Source organism: Rhinoraja longicauda, chromosome 20 (genome assembly GCF_053455715.1).
Source record: "Rhinoraja longicauda isolate Sanriku21f chromosome 20, sRhiLon1.1, whole genome shotgun sequence".
Taxonomy (NCBI): domain Eukaryota; kingdom Metazoa; phylum Chordata; class Chondrichthyes; order Rajiformes; family Arhynchobatidae; genus Rhinoraja; species Rhinoraja longicauda.
In genome coordinates, this window is record NC_135972.1 from 33,920,671 (window position 1) to 33,944,758 (window position 24,088).

At 40.8% G+C, this 24,088-nt stretch overlaps 1 protein-coding gene across 1 annotated transcript in view; it reads left to right on the forward strand.

Moving 5' to 3' along the window:
* The window catches only part of lemd3 (LEM domain containing 3), a 37,556-nt gene that overhangs the window by 11,603 nt on the left and 1,865 nt on the right, over positions 1–24,088 (forward strand). The window contains exons 2-12 of the mRNA XM_078417375.1: positions 4,709–4,740; positions 6,262–6,328; positions 10,817–10,893; positions 14,055–14,134; positions 14,232–14,377; positions 16,075–16,176; positions 18,720–18,822; positions 18,929–19,107; positions 22,215–22,296; positions 23,278–23,383; positions 23,536–23,614. Coding sequence (XP_078273501.1) covers positions 4,709–4,740; positions 6,262–6,328; positions 10,817–10,893; positions 14,055–14,134; positions 14,232–14,377; positions 16,075–16,176; positions 18,720–18,822; positions 18,929–19,107; positions 22,215–22,296; positions 23,278–23,383; positions 23,536–23,614 — 1,053 coding nt within the window. The remainder of the gene's footprint in view (positions 1–4,708; positions 4,741–6,261; positions 6,329–10,816; positions 10,894–14,054; positions 14,135–14,231; positions 14,378–16,074; positions 16,177–18,719; positions 18,823–18,928; positions 19,108–22,214; positions 22,297–23,277; positions 23,384–23,535; positions 23,615–24,088) is intronic.

The window sequence follows — 24,088 nt, forward strand, 5'->3', positions numbered from 1 at the left end:
ACGGCTGTTCGTGGTCGTGGGGCAAATGGTCTATTCCAATACCAAGGGTTTCTAAATCTGACAATGGCATTTAAACTTTACGTGAAGGCTGGAAACGTCATAAAATTGCTCAAATATATTATGATGCACCGTCTCCAAGATTTTTTTTACCACAGATAAGTGCTCCAGATGTTTTCACATTTTCCTGTCAACGAACCAAATGTGTTGACTGTTGCAACTAAATGTTTGGAGGCAATTCTGTTGAAGGAATGGTTACTGCTGAAAGGCAACAATAACATTAAGAAATTTATTGGCTGAAATGTATTCAGTGCTTTGAATGAATTCCAGAAGTAACAAAGAAGGTTGAAGAGGGCAGGTATGTAGACAGTCTATATGGACTTCAACAATGCATAGTAGGCTACTCTGGAAGTTTAGATCGCATGGGATTTGGGGAGAGCTAGCAAACTGGACACAGAATTAGCTTCATGGTAGGAAGCAGAGGTTGGTGGTAGACAGTTGTATTTTTGAACTGGTGGCCATTGACAAGTAGTGCATCTCGGATTGATGCTGAGCCCATTGCTGTTTGTCATCTATGTCAACGATTTGGATGAGAATGTACAAGGCATTATTAGTACATCTGCAGATTACACAATAATAGGCGGTATCATAGACAGTGAAGATGGTTATCAGGAATTACAGCAGTTGAGCAAATGGGCCAAGGAATGGCTAATGGAGTTTAATTCAGATGTGCGAATGTTGCATCTGGGCAGGTCCGTCACAATGACGGGTCGGGTCTAGGGTGTGGTGTAGCATAGAGGGCTCAATGCATACGTACTTATTCCTTGAAAGTGGCTTCGCAGTTCGACAGGGTTATGAAGGAGGCTTTTTGCACCATCAGTCAGGGAATTGAGTATAGAGGTTGGAGGCAAATTTTACAGTTGTACAAGACTTTGAGGTTTCATAGTTCAGTTTTGAACACCCAGCTGTAGGAAAAACACCTTTAAGCTGGAAAAAGTGCAGAGATGATTTACGAGGACGTTGCCAGGACTTGAAGGCCTGAGCTACAGGGAGAGGATGAGCAGACTAGGACTTTATTCCTTGGAGTGCAGGAGGCTGGGGGGTGATCTTATAGAGGTGTACAATATCATGAGGGAAATTGATAGGGTGTACGTTGAGTCTTTTTCCCAAGATGGGGGAATTGAGAACTACAGGACATAGGAGTAAGGTGACATGGGAAAGAATTGCATGGGTATATGGAAGAAACTGCCAGACATTGAACACTTAAAAGCAAAAAGGCACAGAGTGCCGGAATAATCGGTGGGTCAGGCAGCATCTCTAGAGAACACGGGTAGATGATGTTTCAGGTCGTGACCTATTTTCAGACTGAAACTTTACCTATCTATGTTCTCCAGAGATGCTGCCAAACTTGCTGAGTTACTCCAGCACTTTGTCTTTTTTTGTAAACAAGCATCTGAATTTCCATGTCTCAACATCTAAAAGACATTTGCACAGGTACATTGATAGGTTTATAAGGACATGGGCCAAATGCAGGTAAATAGGGCTAATTTAGATGTGGCATCTTTGTCGCCATGGATGAGTTGGGCTGAAGGGCCTGTTCCCGTGCTGTATGGTGATATGACTGAATATCAATTAGCTCACACCTGGGGGTTTTTTTTTAGAATGTTCATGGTGATTTAACAATCATTTATGTTCCATAAGCTTGATTAAAATCTCCCAAATACCCATGGGGGAAAAAACTCAGAACTTAGAGAGTGCAAATGTTGGAATGTTGAGCAAAATCAAGCTGCTGGAGGGACTCTGGGTCAGACAGCATTGTGGAAAGAAATGGAGGCAACAATACAGGGCTGGACCCATTTTCAAGACTTCATGCATTCTCCCTATGTCCACTCTGCAACATAAAATAAACTTGCTTACTCCATTTCAAGTTCTGGTGAATGCTCCTGATTTGAAGCATCAACTCTGTTTCTTTCGCCACTACTGCTTGACCTGCTGAGTGCTGGGAATATTCATTGTCCCTGTGAGTATTACAAATTAATGCACTGGGTAGATAATGCTAGAGGAACTCAAAGATCGGACAGCATGTAGGGAGGAAATGGAGAAGATCTGTGGAGGGGATTTGATGTCGGTTCATTCCCTCCACGGATGCTGTCTGATCTTCTGAGTTCCTCCAGCACTTTTTATTTGCTCAAGATTCCAGCGTCTGCATTCTCTTGCACCTACTGCAGACTAGGATGACACCTGATTTATGCCTCTGCTGTATTGCAGGAATATCAGCAGGAAAGATGCCATTTGGATTTGGCATGCTTCATTTCATTATGGACGAATTGACTAATTTTTGTGATGGCTTGCTTGAAAATATGTCTCGCTTTAACACAGATGTAATTTTGCTGCTTGGGTGATGTGTTAGGAAACAGCTGGAATTTGTAGATCCATACTCTGGGTGAAGAACAAAACATAAATCTGCAATGTTCTATAACATTAGATTGCATAATGTCAAAACACGTTAATTGCATTTAAAATAGAGCTGACAAAATTGCTATTAAAATGGTTTTCAAAATTGAAACCAAATATTCCTCTTTTTTGATGTTATTGTTGCACACATTAAAACAGTTTAACATCTCACATACATTTTAACATCTCACGTACAAGACGATGGTATGGTCATATTTAGATTACAGTGTTCTGTTGTGGTCGCTCTGGTATAGGAAGTATGTTATTAAACTTGAAAGGGTCCAAAAAGGGTTTGCAATGATTTTACCAAGTCTGAAGGTGTAAGGAAAGTCGGATAAAGCTGGATCTTTCCTGGAATGTAGGAGGCTGAGAATGACCGTGTAGAGATATCTAAAATCCTGAAGGCACAGATAGTCTTCTCCCTGGGATAAGGGAGTCTAAAACTAAGGGCATAGGTTTACAGTAATGCTTGGTTGGCATGGATGAGTTGGGCTGAAGGATGTGTTTCTATGCTGTATGACACTGGTTCTATGTTGGTGCAGTTGTGCATTGTGTTGATATGTTAAGCAATGCATGTGTTTTCATTAGGTTCTTAGACTGACCAACTGTATTATAAAACTACCGGCTCTCACCATTATCTGGACCACACTTCCTCGCACCCTACCCTGCCCCTTGCAAAGATGCTATTTCCCAGCTCTCAATTCTTCCACCACCACTGCATTTGCACTCATGATGAGACTTTCCATTTTAAGACATTTTAGATGTCCTCTTTCATTAGTAAATCTGGTTTCCCCCTTCTGCCATAGATGGATTCCTCACCCACATCTCCTCTGTGTCCTGGAGTTCTGCTCTTGCTCCCTCCCCCTCGATGGAACAAGGACAGATTTCCCCTGGTCCTCGACTTTCACCCCATCACCTCCACATCCACATCCAATGGGTGATTTTTCGGGTCAAGGCCCTTCTTCAGACGGAGAAGGGTCTGAAACCTCCGTCTGAAAGTAACCCGAAACGCCAACCCTCCCTTCTCTCCAGAGATGCTGCCTGTCCCGCTGAGTTATTCCAGCTTTTTGTGTCTATCTTCGGTTCATACCAGCATCTGCAGTTCCTTCCTACAAAATATAGTGCGACATTTCCACAATAGTCACTACACCCACCGCTCGTCGCATCTTCCCATTTCCATCCCTTTCCGCCTTCCTCAGAGACTGCTCCATCTGCAACTCTTTGGTTCTCATCCCTTGCCACCCAAACTACCCAACCCCAGATACTTTCCCCTGCAACTGCAGGAGGTGTAACAGCTGTCCCTATACTTCTTCCCTTGCTTCTATCCAGGGATCCCAGCAGTCCTTCCAGGTGAGACAGAGGTTCATGTGCACTTCGTGTATCCTCATCTACTTACTGCATCCGGTGTTCCCGATGTGGCCTCCTGTACATCGTTGAAGCCAAGGGTAGACCCGGCGACCGTTTTACTGGATCTCCTGGTTGCTAACTATTTTAACTCCCCATCCCATTTGGGCCGCCTCCATTGCTGGAGTGAGGCCGCACGCAAACTCGAGGAACAGCACCTTGGGTAGCATATAGCCTAATGGTATGAACATTGAATTCTCTAAATGTAAATAACCTCTCTCAATGGACCCCCCCCCCATCTCTTTCATTGCCCCTTTCTCTCCCCTGTGCCCCATCTGGACTCCCACCTACATCTCGCCTCTACTCACCCACAACCCCGCACCTCCTGCCAATTTCCTCCCTCGGGCTTTACAATCTGCAACCTGTATCATACCTTCCTTATCTCCGGACTTTGTTCCAACAATCTATCAACTCCCCCGCCCCCTTCGACTGTGTTGACCTATTACCCCCCCCCCACGCTTTGTCCTGCCTCTCCCCTTTTCCTCCTTTTTTTCTTCTCCCCTCTCCACCCTCCCCCACCTACAATCAGTTTCAAGGGTCTCGACCGGAAATGTCACCTATCCATCCAGGTTCTTCAGGGATGCTGCCTGAGTTACTCCAGCATTGTCCCCTTTTGGGTGATGCTGCTCTGAGGGAAGAACAGGAAAATGACATTCCTTCAAAATTAATGCCTCCCAACCGCTGACTAGTCTAAAAGTCAGAAAAACAGTACAAATCAACCCTGATCATAAATATTTGTATAATTAGTTTGAGGTATAAAAATTTCAGTTTGTATTTCTGAAAAATGTTTTGATTTGTAAAGTATTTGCCAATTCTTTGTCCATGCCCTATAATCATTATTTTTCCTTTACAGTCAAACATCAAACATTCAAAATAGATGATAAGGTGAGTACTACTTATATTTATGAATACAGTAGCCACAATACATTTTTTAGTCACGTAAAGTAATGGAAGTAAATTTGAAAGCAGTTGTTATTTCTCCAGAATGCTGAGCATCTCCAACATTCACTTGGTGTATGGGAAAGCAAAGTATTTGCCCTGTGACATATTTAAATTGTCAGTTTTAAGCTGCTGAGTAGATGATCTCAAATTATATTTTGTAGGGAAATCAATGTACAGTTTGTTGTCGAGAAGGATTCTGACCAATGATGGCTTAAATAGAGTATGATGGGAATTATTAATGGAAGTATTATTTTAATGTTTGGAAAAAAGCAGTGCGTGCTTACATTTTTTTTTAAAAATGTTTGTAGGAATGGTATTTCTGTTCTTCCAAAAGTGAGTCTGTTGGACTTGGGACATTATTAGGCTGCATCATGCAAAGAACAAATCACAGTATAAAAGTTTTTTTCCCCCTTTCTATCATTCTCCCTGTCTCCTTAATGTATTACTACAGGGATACAAATTGTATGTCGTTCTTTTAGCTGTGGCCCTGTAGTAATTTTGTCAAGAAAAATTAGATGGTTGTCAGTTGAAGTCCCAATGTAGAGACTTTAGTACAAATGACTGAGTTGTCATTCTGATCATTGGAGGAGTGCTTCATAGTGGGATGTTCTTTGTATATTGGAATTGATAATAATTAAGGCCCTCATTCACTGCTGGTGGATGGTGACCCAAAACGTCACCCATTCCTGCTCTCCAGAGATGCTGCCTATCCTGCTGGGTTACTCCAGCATTTTGTATTAAATCCCATTTATCCTTTCTTTTTGAAGTGCTGTAGGTTTCAATGCCAAATCAGTAACCAAAACCACAGAAAACAGATAATCAATTGATTGAAAAATATAGCATGGAAACGGGCCCTTCGGCCCATGGAGTCCACACTGACTATCGTTCACAAGAGTTCTATGCTATCCAGCAGAAGCTCACGTGGTCACAGAGACCTGCAAACTCCACACTGAGGTCAGGATCAAATCTGGATCTCTGGCACTGTATTATAACAGTTACTGTTTCAAAAATGTTTATTGCCTGAAAAGTGCTATGGAACCTGCAGGTTATAAAAAAGTTATAAATGCAAGTCATTTAAAATTCATATGAAACTATTAAAGTTTTTTATATGTTCATACTGAGGAATTGCTTTTTTCACAGTATAATCAAGTATAATAGCTTTTGCTTGTGCAAAATGAAATGGTACTTTTATGTGAAAGTACATATGAAATGGTACTTTCCATAATTATTTATCTTTGTTAAATGCTAAGCATAAATTATTGTAAAGATTATACAAATATTAATACTAAGGGGAGGAGAAATAAATATAAACTTTAAATTTCTGAAGAATACAGAAGTTTTAAACAATGTTTTTCCTCTTTATCCTAAATTTCTGCAGAGAACATTGTGTGATGTGGTTGCATTTATTTTGCCAACTACAGATGATGACAGATGATGATAATTGTTGCATTGTATTTCATTTAGGTTGAAGAGAGAAAGATCATTTTGAGTATTCTTCATAAATTACATAGTCACCTGGCAAAAATAGCAGGTGAGATCTTGATTTCTAACCTTTATTTGTATCAGTTGATGCACGGACTGTGGACACAATGGTCTATTTTTGCCTACAGTCGACCAACCAGCTAGCTTTCCAGGTACAATACATGTGTGGAGAATGAAATGAGTATTTGTTTTTGTTTCAAAGCTATTACGTGAAGATTTGGCTATAAATGATGCTTGATGGCAATGTTTTGTTATACGGGATCTTTGAGAGTTCTTCCAAAGCTTGTTTAATTAGGGTAATGTGTATATTTGCAGATATTCTTGTACCATTACTTTTTACAGCACTGCTGCACACCTAAAATGTTAAATCACCTCTCCCATAATACTTCAGCATATAACCATATCTTAGCTTTCAGATTAATCTGATTTGAAATCAATACCAAGAAAATGCTGAAAAAACTAAAATCTACATTTCGAGGTAATATGTCTGTGTATTGTGCAATAGAAGGAACTAATTTGTTTATAACATCTTCAGTGTGCCCCAAATTGCGATTAAATCCCCACCTCCCATCCACAAAGCTCCCACTTTCCTTCTACTTCCACCTCTCTCCTCTCCCTGTTCCCTTCACCTATATCCCTCCCTGCCACTTCATGTTTCACTTATCTTCTTTCCTTGTTTGGCACTTTTTTTGCCTTCTATTCACCTCTAGCCTTTGTCACCTATCCACCCATCTGCCGATTAGACCTTTAGTATAAGCATATAGATAAGCTCCTTTTCCATATGCTTAAATTGTGCTGCTGTGGAATTTTGTAGGATTTTAAGTCCACCTTGGGAATAGGATAGTGAATTACCCAGTAGGCAGTCAGAAGATCAAGATCATGCCTACAAGACTGGAGAGTTTCGCTGCACAGTGGCTATTCAATCTGCCTTTTTAGTCTCTCCTAGATCGGGACCATTGTACTTAGTGAATGCAGTTAATTCTGTTTCTCCCCACATGTTGTTTCATAGAACAGAGAGTACAGTACAGGAACAAGCCCTTCGGCCCCCAATATCTATGCTGAACGATGGCAAGATAAGATAACCATATCGGCCTGCAAATGATCCAGATCCCTCCATTCCCTGCATGTGCCTATCTAAAGGCCTCTTAAATGCCACTATCATATTTGCCTCCACCACCACCTCTGCCGCCATGTTCCACTGTGTAAATAAAAAACTGCCCTCGCATCTCCTTTATGCGTAATTGGCCAATTAGGAAAAGGGGAGATGCAACGTGACCTGGGTGTCATGGTGCACCAGTCATTGAAAGCAAGCGTGCAGGTGCAGCAGGCAGTGACGAAAGCGAATGGTATGTTAGCATTCATAGCAAGAGGATTTGAGTATAGGAGCAGGGAGGTTCTGCTGCAGTTGTACAGGGCCTTGGTGAGACCGCACCTGGAGTATTGTGTACAGTTTTGGTCTCCTAATCTGAGGAAAGACATTCTAGCCTTAGAGGGAGTACAGAGAAGGTTCAACAGATTAATCCCTGGGATGGCAGGACTTTCAGATGAAGAAAAAGACTGGATAGACTAGGCTTATACTCGCTGGAATTTAGAAGACTGAGGGGGGATCTTATTGAAACATATAAAATTCTTAAGGGGTTGGAGAGGCTAGATGCGGGAAGATTGTTCCCGATGTTGGGGAAGTCCAGAACCAGGGGTCACAGCTTAAGGATAAGGGGGAAGTCTTTTAGGACCAAGATGAGAAAACATTTCTTCACACAGAGAGTGGTGAGTCTGTGGAATTCTCTGCCACAGAAGGTAGTTGAGGCCAGTTCATTGGCTTTATTTAAGAGGGAGTTAGATGTGGCCCTTGTGGCTAAAGGGATCAGGGGGTATGGAGAGAAGGCAGGTACAGGTTACTGAGCTGGATGATCAGCCATGATCATATTGAATGGCGGTGCAGGCTCGAAGGGCCGAATGGCCTACTCCTGCACCTATTTTCTATGTTTCTATGCTCTGACCCTCTCACCTTACAGCTATGTCCTCCAGTCTTTGACATTTCCATCGTGTGAAAAGGGTTCTGACGATCTATATATGAATGCGTCTATATATAGTCATAGAGTGACACAGTGTGGAAACAGGCCCTTGGGCCCAACTCGCCCACACCGGCCAACAATGTCCCACTTGCCTGCGCTTGGTCATAACCCTCCAAACCTGTCCTATCCATGTACCTGTCCAACTGTTTCTTAAACGATGGGATAGTCCCAGCCTCAACTATCTCCTCTGGCAGCTTGTTCCATACACCCACCACCCTCTGTGTGAAAAAGCTACCCCTCGGATTAATATTAAATCTTTTGTACATTTATATAAGAAAATTAATGTACTTCTATCAGGTCTTCCCTAAAACTTAGGCATTCCAGAGAAAGCAATCTTTGTCCAACCTTGTAGCTAATATCACCAAATTTATTGTAGTAAACCTCTTCCGCACCCTCTCCAAAGCCTCCACATCCTTCCAGTAATGTGGCAACTGGAACTGTATGCAATATTCCAAATGCGACCGAGCCAAAGTCTTGTAGAGTTACATCATGGCTTCTTGACCAATGAAGGCAAACAGTCCACACACCTTTTCAGTATATCTACTTGTGTTGATACTCTCAGGGAGCTATGAAGCTAGACTCCAAGATCCCTCTGCATATCAATGCTGTTTGGCGTCTTGCCATCATTTGTATACTTACCCCTTGCCTTCGTTCACCTAAAGTGTGACACTTCACACTTACTCGGATTAAATTCCATCTGCCATTTCTCTGCCCATTTCTGTGTTGATCTGTATCCCTTCCTTTGACAACCCTTCTCACTCCAGCCATCTTGGTGTCATATGTAAGCTTACTTACTTATCTATATATTCAAGTCATTTATATTTACACAAATGAGGTCCCAGAACTGATCACTGGTCAAGGATGTCCAGTCAGAATAACAGCTGCTTCTACGAGTAAGCCATTTCCCAATCCATTCAACAAAGTCATCTTAATCTTCTGGATCAGTTTGCCACGGGGCTAAATACTCATTTAGTACCTCGCCTACAACCCACGATTGCGAGTGTAAATTCCCTCCTGTATCCTTGAGTGGTCCTACCTTCTCCCTGGTTACCCTCATGTTTTTAATGTACATATAAATATCCTTGGGGGTTTCTTTAATCTGAGACATGCCAGGGCCCCTTTTGACCTTCCTATTTGCCCACTTGGTTTTCTTTCCTACTTGCTTTGCATTCCTCAAAAGCCATGTCTGATTTTAACTTCTTAAACTTTACACATGCTTCCTTTTTCTTGTTGACCAAACTTACAACCCTTTGGTCATCTAAGGTTCCCTTGCTTATTCCTTTTCCTTACTGGAACATGCCAGCCTTGAAATGTAATCAACTGACCTTTAAACGACTCCCACATGTCAGGTGCAGGCCTGCCCAATAACAATTGCATCCAATTTACTCTCTCAGCTCCTGCCTAATAAAGTTGTAATCTGCCATACTCCAATTTGGTACCTTCCCCTTACATCCAGAATTATCTCGATTCAAAACATTCCAAAGTTTATAGAGTTGTGCTCAGTCCCCAAAATGCTTTTCCACTGGGGTATTTTAAATGCTGTTCCTCCTGAGTATTTCCAGTATCTACAGCATTTTGCTTTTGTGTATGGATTACTGCTATACCAGAGGTTAACTGGTTTAACATGGATAACTACTTAAATGAGGAATCTCTTCTCTGCATGTTTTATAAAAATAACAACTACTAATTAAACTATTGAGAAATCATGCAATTTAATATTAAATTCTGATGTTACTAGAGCTCGTGCTGATTCAGTTTTGGCTAGTAAACATTTGCTTCAGCATGTAACAGATTTGAGTAATTCATGTTATCTGTCTATGAAACAGTTTTCAAATACATTTAGCTTGGCATTTGAGATTCCTGCATAAGCCTATTGATGCCACGCAGGCCCAGATATAACCAGGCAGGTTTGCAGATAGTATGGGTGCACATTTTGTAAAATGGATATCATCTGCTTGTTGAGTTCATTTGGCAATTTGGAACAAGGCAGTTTGTTGCAGACTTGGTTTACAATCTTGGCAAATATATGTAACATTTATACAGTCTGAAGAAGGGTCTCGACCCAAAACGTCACCCATTCCTTCTCTCCGGAGATGCTGCCTGACCTGCTGAGTTACTCCAGCATTTTGTGATACCTAACATTTATACAGGATCATTTGAAAATGAAACTGCAAATTTGATGGGAATGACATACAGCAGAGTGAACTGTTAGTAGAGGATTTAAAATGTCACCAATCAAATATATGCCTGGGCTGATACGGATGGCCAGAAGGCTAAGCTTGCTACTCTTATGTTTCTGTTCTTGAGAAATCTGCAAAAATAATGAACTTTTGACTGCATAATGTTAAAATTAGTCTGCTGACACGGCTTCAAAATTTGAGTTTTTAATCAATTTTGTATTAATTTTAAGAAGGTTCCTTACCATCATAATTGTTTTGGTGATGTTCTTTCTCTAATTCTAGGAGACTATGACTGTGGCGACCATGTTCATTATAAAAACAGAAGTCTTTCTGTCCAAGATGCTGCTGAATATGTAACCGTAAGTTATCTCAAGCTTTGTTCAGCATTTATAAACTGCTTTAACTAGTTTCCAGCCATAAAATGTTTCATATTTCTACAGACAAGAGACTACAGATGCTGGGATCTGGTACAAACTAAAACTGCTGGATGAATGCAGAGGGTCAAATAGCATCTGTGGAGGCAAAGAAATAGTTAACATTTCAGGTCGTGACCCTGCATCAGGAGTCGCTCCACATGATTTGGGGCTTAAAGCAGGGCCTCGACCCAAAATCTCAAGCTTCCCTTTGCTGTACAATTGCTACTTAGCCTGCTGAGTTACCCCAGTAGGTTTTTTTTCCTTCATATTTCTAGAGTTGTTTAGTTGCTGCTATGTCCCACGTGTCACCCTCACCCCTGCCTTTCTGCTGCTCTTGGTCCTGCTGCTATACTCTCTGCCCTTTGAACAGCACACCACACTTACACGAGCAACATTCTGCTACAACCAATTGAGGTCTATTTACAATGGCCAATTGTGTCAATGGTCAATTACAGTATTTCACTGGGCTGGAATTTCTTTCAGTGGGTGCTTTAAGTCTGTGTAAACAGCAGTATACCTCAAAGCAATTGTCAGTTGGGTAGTTAGTAACTGGTTGATGCAGGTTTGCCTGTCTGGGATTTAAATTGCCAGTTATTTCTAACATTATGTTCATTATTTTTGCTATACGTTGGTGTGTATCCTGTAATTTATTATTCTGCAATCAGATTGTTCTTGTCTGTCTAGACCAGTGAGCCTGACATTGGTAGTGGGGAAGATGCTTGAGTCAATTATTAAAGATGTAATAACAGCGCATTTGGAAAGCAGTGACAGGATCAGTCAAAGTCAGCATGGATTCATGAAGGGGAAATCATACTTGACTATGGATTTTTTTGAGGATGTAACAAGTGGAATGGATAAGGGAGAGCCAGTGGATGTGGTGTATCTGAACTTTGAAAAAGCCTTTGACAAGCTCCCACACAAGAGATTAGTGTGCAAATTTAGAGCACATGGTATTGGGGGTTAGGTATTGACTTGGATGGAGAACTGGTTGGCAGACAGGAAACAAAGAGTAGGAATTAATGGGTCCTTTTCAGAATGGCAGGCAGTGGCTAGTGGGGTGCCGCAAGGCTCGGTGCTGAGACACTAGTTATTTACAATATATATTAACGATTTAGACGAAGGAATTAAATGTAATATCTCCAAGTTAGCGCATGACCCAAAACTGGGTGGCAGTGTGAGCTGCGAGGAGGATGCAATGAGGCTGCAGGATGACTTGGATAGGTTAGGTGAGTGGGTAGATGCATGGCAGATGCAGTATAATGTGGATAAATGTGAGGTTATCCACTTAGGTGGCTAGAACAAGAAGGCAGGTTATTATCTGAATGGTAGGAAAATAACTGCAGATGGTAGGAAAATAACTACAAATCGAAGGTATCACAAAATGCTGGAGTAACTCAGCAGGTCAGGCGGCATCTCAGGAGAGAAGGAATGGGTGACATTTCGGGTCGAGACCCTTCTTCAGACTGGTGGTGAGAATTATCTGAATGGTGACATATTAGGAAAATGGGAGGTGCAATGAGGTGTTCTGGTGCATCAGTCACTGAAAATAAGCTTGCAGGTACAATGGGCAGTGAAGAATGCTAATGGCATGTTGGCCTTCATAGCGAGAGGATTTGAGTATAGGAGCAAGGAGGTCCTACTGCAGTTGTACAGGGCCCTGGTGAGACCGCACCTGTGCAGTTTTGGTCTCCTAATTTGAGAAGGACATTCTTGCTATTGAGGGAGTGCAGTGAAGGCTCATCAGGTTCATTCCCGGGATGGCGGGACTGACATATGATGAAAGAATGGATCAACTAGGCTTATATTCACTGGAATTTAGAAGGATGACAGGGAATCTTATGGAAACATATAAAATTCTTACAGAATTGGACTGGCTAGATGCAGGAAAAATGCTCCCCATGTTGGGGGAGTCCAGAACCAGGGGTCGCAGTTTAAGAATAAGGGGTAAGCCATGTAGGACTGAGATGAGGAAAAACCTTTTCAGCCAGAGAGTTGTGAATCTGTGGAATTCTCTGCCACAGAAGGCAGTGGAGACCAATTCACTGGATGTATTCAAGAGAGAGTTAGATATAGCTCATAGGTCTAACGGAATCAAGGGATATGGGGAGAAAGCTGGGACAGGGTACTGATTCTGGATGGTAGAAACAAAATGCTGGAGTAACTCAGCGGGACAGGCAGCATCTCTGGAGAGAAGGAATGGGTGACTTTCCGGGTCAAGACCCTTCTTCAGACTGATGTCGGAGTGGGTGGGACAGAGATAGAATGTAGTCGGAGATGCTGAGGCTGGTGGAAGAACTGGGAAGGGGGAGGGGATGGAAAGAGGGCAAGGGCTTAGAAGTCAATGTTCGTACTGCTGGGGTGTAAGCTACCCAAGCGAAATATGAGGTGCTGTTCCTCCAATTTGTGCTTGGCTTCAGTCTGACAATGGAGGAGGCCCAGGACAGAAAGGTCAGATTGGGAATGGGACGGGAAGTTAAAGTGCTGAGCAACCGGGAGATCAGATAGGTTCAGATGGACGGAACGGAGGTGTTCAGCGAAACGATTGCCGAGCCTGCGCTTGGTCTCGCCGATGTACAGGAGTTGACACCTGGAACAGCGGATGCAGTAGATGAGATTGGTGGAGGTGCTAGTGAACCTCTGTCTCACCTGAAAAGACTGCCGGGATCCTTGGATGTAGTCGAGGGTAAAGGGACAGATAGATGTTGCATCTCCTGCGGTTGCAGGGGAAAATACCTGGGAAGGGGGTGGCTTTGGTGGGAAGGGACGGAGAATCTTTCCTACTGATTCTGGATGATCAGCCATGATCATGTTGAATGGCGATGCTGGCTGGAAGGGCCGAATGGCCTACTCCTGCACCTATTTTCTATGTTTCTATTTATTTTTAGCTATGATTGAGAAAACTACCGGTGGCTTTCTGATGACAAAATTTTGCCTTCAAGGAAATACTTTTTATTAATAACATTCTTTAGAAATTTTAGATGATTGAGAATTGGGTTTTCGGTGTTTTCCTCAAGTAAGTTAGGTTATGTTTAATTTGAAGAGCTTCATTTCTGAATTCTAACAATATAAGCTTCAATGTTCTTGTTTACCATTGATTTATACAGGTTCTTGGTCCCAATCATGAAGATAAATTTAATGGATCACTCCAGTGGATTTTACAAAGTGCAGATGACTTGGGCATAAAGTGAGTGAGTTTGTTCACAGGTGGATTTTTAAGCCGATGTCAATGCAAAATACATCAGAGCAACCTGTAATAATTAGTTCCTGTCTTTAATGCATAGGTTGCTTGGCAACGACTCGGATGTAGAGGTAAATGATGTGAGTGAAGTTCTCTACCTGGAATCTACCCATCCACAGATGTCTTTCATTTGCCGCTTCCGACGTGCATTTTTAACTGTACTCCACCGAATGTTCTTATTCCTTGTTGGTGAGTTTCATTTTTATAGTTTATCCAGTCATTAGAGTGCACAAATGCCCACCTTTAAAGTAGCAAGTCTTATAGAAAAATATAAATCTAATATTGGAAGCTGCCTGCCTGATATTCTTCTAAAAACAAAAGCATTTTAAAATCACTTAATTTCCTTTTAATAGTGGACTTATGTTTAAACTACCGTGAGCAAATTACAGAAGTAATCATCAGTTTTTGCTGCCATGTGTATTGATTTTCTCCCTCCATTTCCTCCCTCTAGTCCATAGCCTGCAGAGATGGATTATCATTTTTTTGCAAATTTCTCTGTTAAGTTAACATATAAAAATCAATGCCTACTCTCGCTGTCCTCGTAGCCCTCCAGTGTTCCCAAATTTTCCAATTTTTTTAAGTTTATCTTTTAAATTATATTATTGGCCCTTGGCAAGAGAGTTACTCTAGTATTTTTGATTTCTGAAACTCTTCCATTTCCACTTCTGGAAGTAGAGTACTTCAAAACTTAACTGGGATCATTCTCTTTACTTTCTTTCCACCAATCCTACTCCGATCCAGTAGAGTTTATTACAATAGTAGATAAATGTCAAACCTATTGGACATCGCGAGTAGAACCTGTTTGCGAAGAATGGAACCTGGAAATATTTTCATGTGCGATCAGCTGAGAGTTATTAATGAACGCTGCAATTATTTGCCAGAAAGGAAATAATTTCCTCTGCCCTCTTTTTCACCCCCTCCCCCACAAACCCTACTTCCACAATTTCATCCTCTGCCTCCACCTGCACTCAAATGATTCCAGTTTTGCTGATGGCCACGGAAGAATATCCCTGTTCTGAGAGAAGGAATGTTCCATTGAATTGTCACTTCAATATTGAAAAACGATTTGCACATTTGCAGATTGGCTAAATATTTTGGCTTTAAAAACTTTCCGATCATTGATATTGTAAAAAGAGAATAATTAATTTGCAAAGTAGTTTATTTTTTAAGTCTAAAAGCACAATCCAAGAATCTTGTTCCCAAGTCTGGAATTCATGAGGAGCAGGAGCCTGCTCTGCCATTAAATAGATTCATGGCTGATCTGACTGTAGACTCAACTTCACATTCTTGCCTACCCATGGTAACTTTAACTCGCCTTGTTTGTTCACAATCTACCTGTGTTTAAAAATACTCACACCATTACGGAAAAGAAATACATCACCCATAACCTTTCTGAAGGAGGAGAAAAAGTTGTCCTATATTTTAAAAACCTAACCCCTTACTTGCAGATTCTCCCACAAGTGGAAAGATCCTATCCTCTCCTTTTCCAACCTTTATGCCATCATTAAGTTTAACAACTGTATCTTTTAGTGCTTTTATCCAAGTTATTTATGTAAATTACAGAAAGTTCAGACTGCAGCATGGTTCCCTGTGACGCATTCACTTTACATCTTGTCAACTAGATAAAGACTTTTTCAGTTTCTGTTTCTTGCCAATCTACCTGACAGTTTCATTTATGAGCTTCACCCACCTGATTTCCATTGTAACTTTGGATTCTTTCCTCGTGGGTCCAGCTGTGATATCATTACGTGCCATGTGGTCTTAGCTCTCCATGGCTCTCGACAAGCACATTAGGATATAATGTTCTGGCAAACCTAGCCAAGTCTGCCTTTGCATAAGATAGAATTGATGTAATTGGTAATTTGATGTTTGTGTGATGCTTTTAGGTGTGGGAATTGTTTGGGGAGTGCATTATTACATGAAATATCGTTGGAGGAAGGAAGAGTCGGAGACCAGACAGATGTACGACATGGTGGAAAAAATCATAGGTACTTGATGTTTTTTTAGGAAATATATTGCGTATACTGGCTAAAGAAATCATTAACTACTTGAACTGAGGCCATTTAAATTTCTTAATTATCAAAAAGTTCATGTAAATTGATAACCAGGCCCTCAATTGACTGTCCAGGGACGACCTGTATGTTTACTGCTTCAGGTTACTGATTCATGTATACACCCTTTAATAACATGCCCAATATTTCAACTTGCCAGACACTGTGCATAATGCTAACACAGTAAACAATGGCTTACAGTTGCCACACTTGAAAAAATTGCATTGAAGAAAGTTATTGTGGCACCCAAATCTATTATCTCTCCAGAGATGCTGCCTGTCCTGCTGAGGTACTCCAGCATTTTGTGTCTACCTTCTACTGTCTATTATCCTGGTCTAGAAAATAGAAATCCTTTAAGTTAGCAGGCTATGCCAATAGCTCACCTGTGTAATTTAAATGAATGAATGTGTATCAATTTTTTTTAAATTAAGCATTCACCAGGAAGGTTTGGAAAGTGATTAAGCTTCAACTTTGAATACAAATTGGCACGAGGTCTTCCCTCAATTTCTTGCCTGAGATCAATGACTTCAGAGGTTTTCCCACCCTCATCGGCATTGAAATCACTTACACTGAGGCTGGCCTGAATATATCAAGGATGTTGAGCTGTTTTCTATTAACAGGAACCAACAATTGGTGGTATAGTAGTCAGTGAAGAAGATTGTCTACGGTTACAATAGGATCTCGATCAACTGGGATAGTGAGCAAAGGAATGACAAATGAAATTTAACTCGGACAAGTGGGAAATATTGCATTTTGGGAAGATAAACCAGAACAGGATGTGCACGGTGAATGGGAGGGCCCTATGGAATGGTAGTGAGCAGACAGGCCTAGGGGACAAGTAATTAGTTCCCTGAAAGTGGCGAAGCGGGTTGACAAGGTGGCCAAAGAGCAAGCCTGCCAATGTCAGCTGAGGCATTGAGCAGAAGAATTGGAATGTGTTGGTTTCCAAAATGTTGTTTAGACATTATTTCTAGTCGCCCCACTACAGAAAAGATGTGATTAAGTCAGATGGTGCAGAGAAGATTCGCAAGGAAGTTGCTTGAATTGGAGGTTTTGAATTATATGGAGAGATTTGATAAAGCGGATGTTTCAGAGACTGAAGGGTGACTTCATAAAGTATATAAAATTATGAGGCGTAGAGTAGGCATCAGTGTCTATTTACCTAGGCATGGGTCTGAAAATTATAGGCCATTGGTTTAAGGTGGGAGGGAGAAAGTTTTAAATGGATCTGATGTGTAAAGAATAGTTAGTATCTGGAATGAGCTGACGGGGTGGTAGAATAAAATAACTATTGTAGAGGCATCTGGACAGATATTTGAATGAGCAAGGCATAGAGGGATATGGAATTAATACAGGCAAGTTGCCTTCATTGATGGGTGCATTGAGTATAAGTCAGCCAGTCTTGTTGCAGCTGTAAAACTTTGGTTGTCCCTTTTGGAATATTGTGGAAGGATGTGGAAGTTTTGAAGAAGATACAGAAGAGGCTCACCAGAATGCTGCTTGGATTGGATAAAAACATTGGATAAACTTGGATAATTTTTGCTGGGGCATCATTCAGCTGAGGGGTGACTTCATAGATGTATATTGAATTATGAGGCGTAGATGGTCATTTTTTCAAAGGTTAAAATGTGAAATAGAGGACACAGGGTTAAAATAAGTGAGGACAGTTTAAAGGAGGAGTGCGAGACAAACATTTTGCACAAAGGTATGTGCCTGGAACGTGATGCCTGGGGAGGTTGTGGAAACTGGGTCGAAACATTAAGAAGCATTTAGTTAGACACATGAACAAACAAAGAATAGAGGGATGTGCAGGCAGATGGAAGTAGATTAGATTGGCATCATGGTTGGTGTTGCTGCAGTTGGCTGAAGGGACTGTTTCTGTGCTGTGCTGCTGTATTTTCTAAGTGGAATTAGTATAAGTGGGCATGATTCGTGGTCAGCCAAAGAAAGGACCTGTTTATGCCATACAATTGTAAAATGGTAACAGATGAAGGACATGAGCATCTAGCCACTTCAAGCAAAGATCAAGAGGAAGAGGAAAATGGAGCCTGCTGTTACTGGAAGCTCTCACTGTTAAAGCTGTTCAAGAATTCTAAGTAAAGCTCTAAATTGGTCAGTGATCATGAATCTTGAGCCCACCAGTGTCAGTGTTTCACATAATTGACCAGCAATACAAAACAACAGACACTCTCCTTTAACCCTCAGCCTGCCTCTCCAGATGAAATTAATTTAGAACTTCCCAAATTTGTGATTTTTGAGTAAAATGTTTTGAGATATAGATAATCTTGTTTCACACTTTTGTGAAGTAGGATTATCAGCCCCCTATCCCATATTTTCTATTGACATTACATTAACTGATTTCAAATTGATGTTTCCAGGGACATTTCCATAGTACAATTTAGAGTTCAACTAGATTTCCACTTATAGAAATGGTTACTAATTAAATTGTGGCTAACACAAATTTTCTTTCTTGTTTTTAGATGTTTTAAGACGCCATAATGAAGCCTGCCAAGAAAACAAGGACTTGCAGCCCTATTTACCTATTCCTCATGTACGTGATTCTTTAATATCACCTCAGAATAGGTAAGACTTTACAGACCATCCAGGTAACCTTCCAGTCATACAAAAGTTCAGATTTGTTTTCACTGTCTCTGCATTAACTCTTTTTTTGTGGGGGGACATTTTGCAGAAAAACAATGAAAAAGGCATGGGAAAGAGCTGTGGATTTTGTTGAAACCAACGAGCCCCGTGTTCGAAAAGAAACTCAAAGAATAGGAGGAGGAGATTATTTAGTTTGGAGGTGGATGCAGCCGCCTTCAACTTGTGACAAGATTACAGTTGTGCCATCAAAAGTATGGCAAGGAAAAGGTATGAATTTGGTTTACAAATCTCCATTTGCACTTTAAAAAGTAGTGAACAATCTGACTTTTTAATAGAAAACGGCAGTAAATTGAATGTCGGGCTCAAGTCTGTTTGACATGGTTTATGCAACTGATCCAACCATTCTGGTCTTTTAGACACTAATGCTGCTTCAGCAATTTCACAATGGTTACAGTGCATAAGGCAGCCATTTGAACTTTCACATCATACTGGCTGTATGCTGGAGAAATCCATTCCATCTTCCTTTCCCCAAAGCTATGTTAATTCTTTGCAAATAATTACCCAGCTCCCTTCTGAATGCTGGTTGAATCTGCCTTCACCACTGTCACAAGCACAGAGAAGCCGTGCCTGACTTCAACTTATTGACAAGTTGTTTGGTTCATATACACTGCAATGGATAGTCTGTTCCCTGTGATTAAGACAGAGAGATTGAGAAAGGGGAGAGAATTTGGGGGCCAGGATGGAAGTTATTAGTAAAGTTGATAAAATCGATGAGTTCTGTGCAGGTGCAGGAGACAACAGTAATTCAATTGTCGAAGGAGCTGGGGAGTGGTGCCAGGGTATGTTTGACACAAGGAATTACAGAAAGGATTTGGAAAGGGTGTGGAAGAGGTTTACCAGAATGTTGCCTGGATTAGGGGGGTTTTGCCACAAGGAGAGGTTGGACAAACTTGGATTGTTCTCTCTAGAGCATTGGGTAGAGTTGATAAAAGTATATAAAATGAGGAAAAGCGTGGGTAGAATAGTCAGAAAGTTTTCCCTGGGTTGGAAGTTTCAAAGGCCAGAGGACATTGCTTTAAAGTGAAAGGGGGCAAAGTTTAAAGGAGATGCAAGAGACACGTTTTTCTGCCTGGAATGTGCCAGGGGTGTTGGTGGCAGTTTTGATAGTGGCATTTAAGAGGCTTTTAGATAGGCACACTGATATGCAGGGAATGGGGGAGTATGGATCATATGCAGGCAGATGAGATTAATTTAGCTTGGCATCATGTTTGACACAGACATTGTGGGCTGAAGTTCCTGTGCTGTACATGTTCCATGTAACCAACACAAAGAGAGACATAGCACAACTAAATGGTTTCTTCCATGTTTTCCAAATCCAGATCACCCTGAAATTATTTGAAACTTGAAATATTTTTTCTAAAGCGTCGGAAATTCGGGGGAGAACTGATAGAAGTATATAAAATAGTGGCGGCACAGTGGTGCAACTGGTAGAACTGCTGCCTCGTACGGTCAGAGACCTAGGTTCAGTTCTGCCCCCGGGTGCTGCCTGTGTGCAATTTGTGTGTTCTTCCTGTAACCATGTGGGTTTGCTCCAGGTGCTCCATTTTCTTCCCACATCCTGAAGATGTGCAGGTTTGTAGGTTAATTGGCCTCTAAATTGCTCCTCCTGTCTCCAGAGCATTGGCGACTAAGGGAAGAGCTGATAAGTACATAAAATTGTGAAGTATAGTTAGAATAGTCAGTCTATCATGTGCAGAGTGTGCATGAGAATGTGGGATAGCATAGAACAAGTGTAAACAGGTGATCGATGAGGACTCGGTGGGCTAAGGGGCCTGTTTCAACACTGTGTCTCTAAACTAAGCTAAACCCAACTGTACAGTAAACCCTCATTTTAACAGACCCTTTTATAACTGATTTCAGTTAGAGGGGACGGACCTGTCAACCCGTCCCTGGCTTGTACCCTCTCCCCGGCCGCTTAGAGCCCCAGTTGCTGACATCACCCCCGATTCGCAAGGTGCACCCGTGAACCCTTCACTCACCGCACAATCCATTGACACAGATGTTGCTGCTCACATTGTAGTCCCAAGGTGACAGCGGTTTCTTCAGTTACCGCTACTTGGTTACCGTGGGGCTCCTTCCTCTTTCTTCTTTCCCCCGCCCCACGGGGTCAACGTCATATTCCACCTTAGAATCAGCAGCAGGTGAGAGGGGAGGGAGCCCCACGGTGACAGAGCACATCCAGTCAGTGGCAGCGGCTTGAAGAAAGTGGGTCCTGTCGGGGGCAACAATATGATTTTTGCCTGGAATGTGCTGCCAGGTGTGGTAGATGTGATGGTGGCATTTGAAAGCCTTTTAAATAGGCACGTGAATATGTGGGGAATGGAGTAATATTGATCATGTGCAGCAGAGGAGATTTGTTTAATTTGACATTGTGTTCGGCATGGATATTTTAAGTCGAAAGGCCTGTTCCTGCTATGTTTATGTTTGTGATTTGGAGTAATTTTGTGACTTATAATTGTTCTTTGAGATTTTCCTTGTGCTGCAATCCCTCAGCTATTTTTTGGTCCTGTTATATGTTAGTGTTTCATTGGTGGGGAGGGGGGCTTGTTCATTGGCAATTTAAAAAAAAAAATCCAGTTTAAAATCAAAAATTAACTTTGAGGTCCAGATCCAAAAGGATATAGTGGGCGACTACCATCTGGTATTGTTTAACTACAACGTGATGTAGAATACTTTTGTGTACCCTAAGAAGGTTCTAGTCACTGAAATTCCTTTTAATTTAACATAGTTAGATAAAAGTTCCAAGAATTATGCACTTCAGTCTTTATTTTCTTTCCTCCAGAAGATATGTTCGACTACAATCATCACGTTGTCATCTTGTTCTGATGGGTATTCCTCAAGTTCAGTAACAGAAGCTGCTTTGTGAAATAGTTCTTGCATGTTAACCCTAATGGCAAGTGGCTTCAGATATTTTGCCAGTGAGCTGTAAGAAACAATTAGGGATGACTGTCTCTGTATTCTTAGATGCGAACAATTATGAATTTAATGTTTTGCAGCATTCAGGAGTAAAAAGTCTCAAAACTCTTATGTTGGCTGAGACTGCTTGCAGTGGTTTACTATCATAGTGACGACCAGTGTTAACTTGACAGCAGGAGCTCATCTGGCAGTACATTTACCCATATTCATTGAAACATGCATTCCAAGCAGCAGTTTATTTTCCCCCTAATTAAATGAATACCCACTTTAAATTAGCTGATTTGAAAATGTTTCATTTTAAATAGTTTGTAATGTCGTGACGGATATGTTGCAGAAAATTATTTTAAGAAGCTGTGTACTTTTAGTACACCATTAAATTATGAGTTTTTCTTACGTAGCTTTCCATCTTGATGGTAGAAATTCACCACCTAACAGTTTGACGCCCTGTTTAAAGATCCGGAACATGTTTGACCCAGTCATGTAAGTATTTGATGCATTAGTTGTTTTACTGATTGGTGATCAAGTGACCAGAGTTGCATCCAAATTTTACTGGCACATATAGATTGCTAGTTTTATGTAGATCAATATAAAAGCTGGCAAATCCTAACTCCAAAGCTTTATCTTTGTAATTGGGTTAACAGTTTTTGAAGTTGATCAATTTAGAGTTCAATATCAAAGTCAAAGTGAGAATTCCAAATTCTGAGTGAGAAGTTGAGTATTCTGCTGTTGGGTTAATGGTGTTTCACCAATTTATCTGATATTGCCTTGCAATGCCATTTACATTGCCATTTACATAGGAAAATAGGTTTGTGGCTATGTTAATGCACACTTTTGCATCGGGGAAAAAAGGGAAGGGAAAAAATGGGTCCTTATTAATGTAAATTTTATAGTACACGCATTAAATAAGATAGTTGTTACTGGGCGTGCTGGAGGCTTTTGATTGTCTAATCTGTCAGCTTTGCTTTAGTATTTTGTAAACAACTAGTGGTCAAGTAAAATCATGCTTTTTTTTATTATCAGCTACTTTGTAATGGAATCAAATCCTAATTATGAAATAGTGGTCTCATGATGGACTTTATTTGCTGTAGAAAGGTACCATGTTAAAATCAGAATAATAATGATGGCTTAATTTCCCTTCCATGGGCCAATGAGAAAGTATTGATAGATTGATAGACATGCACAAAATTAGGAAAGAAGATTTCAGCAATGGACAAAGATTACAAAGATTATGTAAATTCTAACCTTTGGAAATTTAAACAACTGATAAACCTATATGTATAATAATAGAAAATAAATTGAGATATATATGGCTTGCTTACACCAATCACTATAACCAGCATTTAGATCATACAAATGAAAAACCAAGTGTTCCCACCATCCATGAATGTTTACCAGTTACTATTTATTGTGCTGAAAATCAATTTTTCTTATGCTAGTATTTATAATTTCTGTATTTTGCAGGGAGCTTGGGGATGATTGGCATGTTGCGATCCAAGAAGCAATTCTAGAAAAATGCAGTGACAATGAGGGAATTGTTCACATTGCAGTAGATAAAAACTCACGTGAGGTGTGTACCATCTTTTTAACAAACAGATAATCTGATCTCATTTTCATGTCTTGAGTGTGAGCCCGATTCGTTTACCTAAACTGTTTCTTATAATTGATGTGGTTTCCTTGTCTTTGTTTGCATGCTATAATTTCCTCTGCTCTCCACTACAGGGTTGTGTCTATGTAAAGTGTCTCTCTCCAGAATATGCTGGCAAGGCGTTTAAAGCACTTCACGGCTCGTGGTTTGATGGTAAGATGTTTTAAAATCGCTTTCACACATTTAAGTCTCATTTTTTAGGTGCTAATCAGCAGAATAATTTGCTGAATGCAAAACAATATTATTAATTCGACAACTAAATGAACAACCAAGGCATAAAAATTAGCATGCAAATCAATCATGCTCTGTTCACCATTTTATTACCCTGCATCCATAGCTTTATCCGGGGGAGGGGGGTACAATTGTGAGTAGTGGCTGAAATTGCACCATGTTGGTATCCAGTACATGGTTCAAAACTTGCCTTATTGTATTTCAGCCATATTGGTTGTGTGGAAGAGCAGTGTAGAGAGGACTAGTTTTCACAAGTGAAATCAGGAGTATTGTACCGTGGAACAAATATCACTTCGAAATTTTGTTTCATTCTGCTTTTTCCTTTAATTGCCATCAATGAAAAATAGTATTTTGTATTTAATACTTGATAAAGATAAGTTACATTTATTTGTAGAT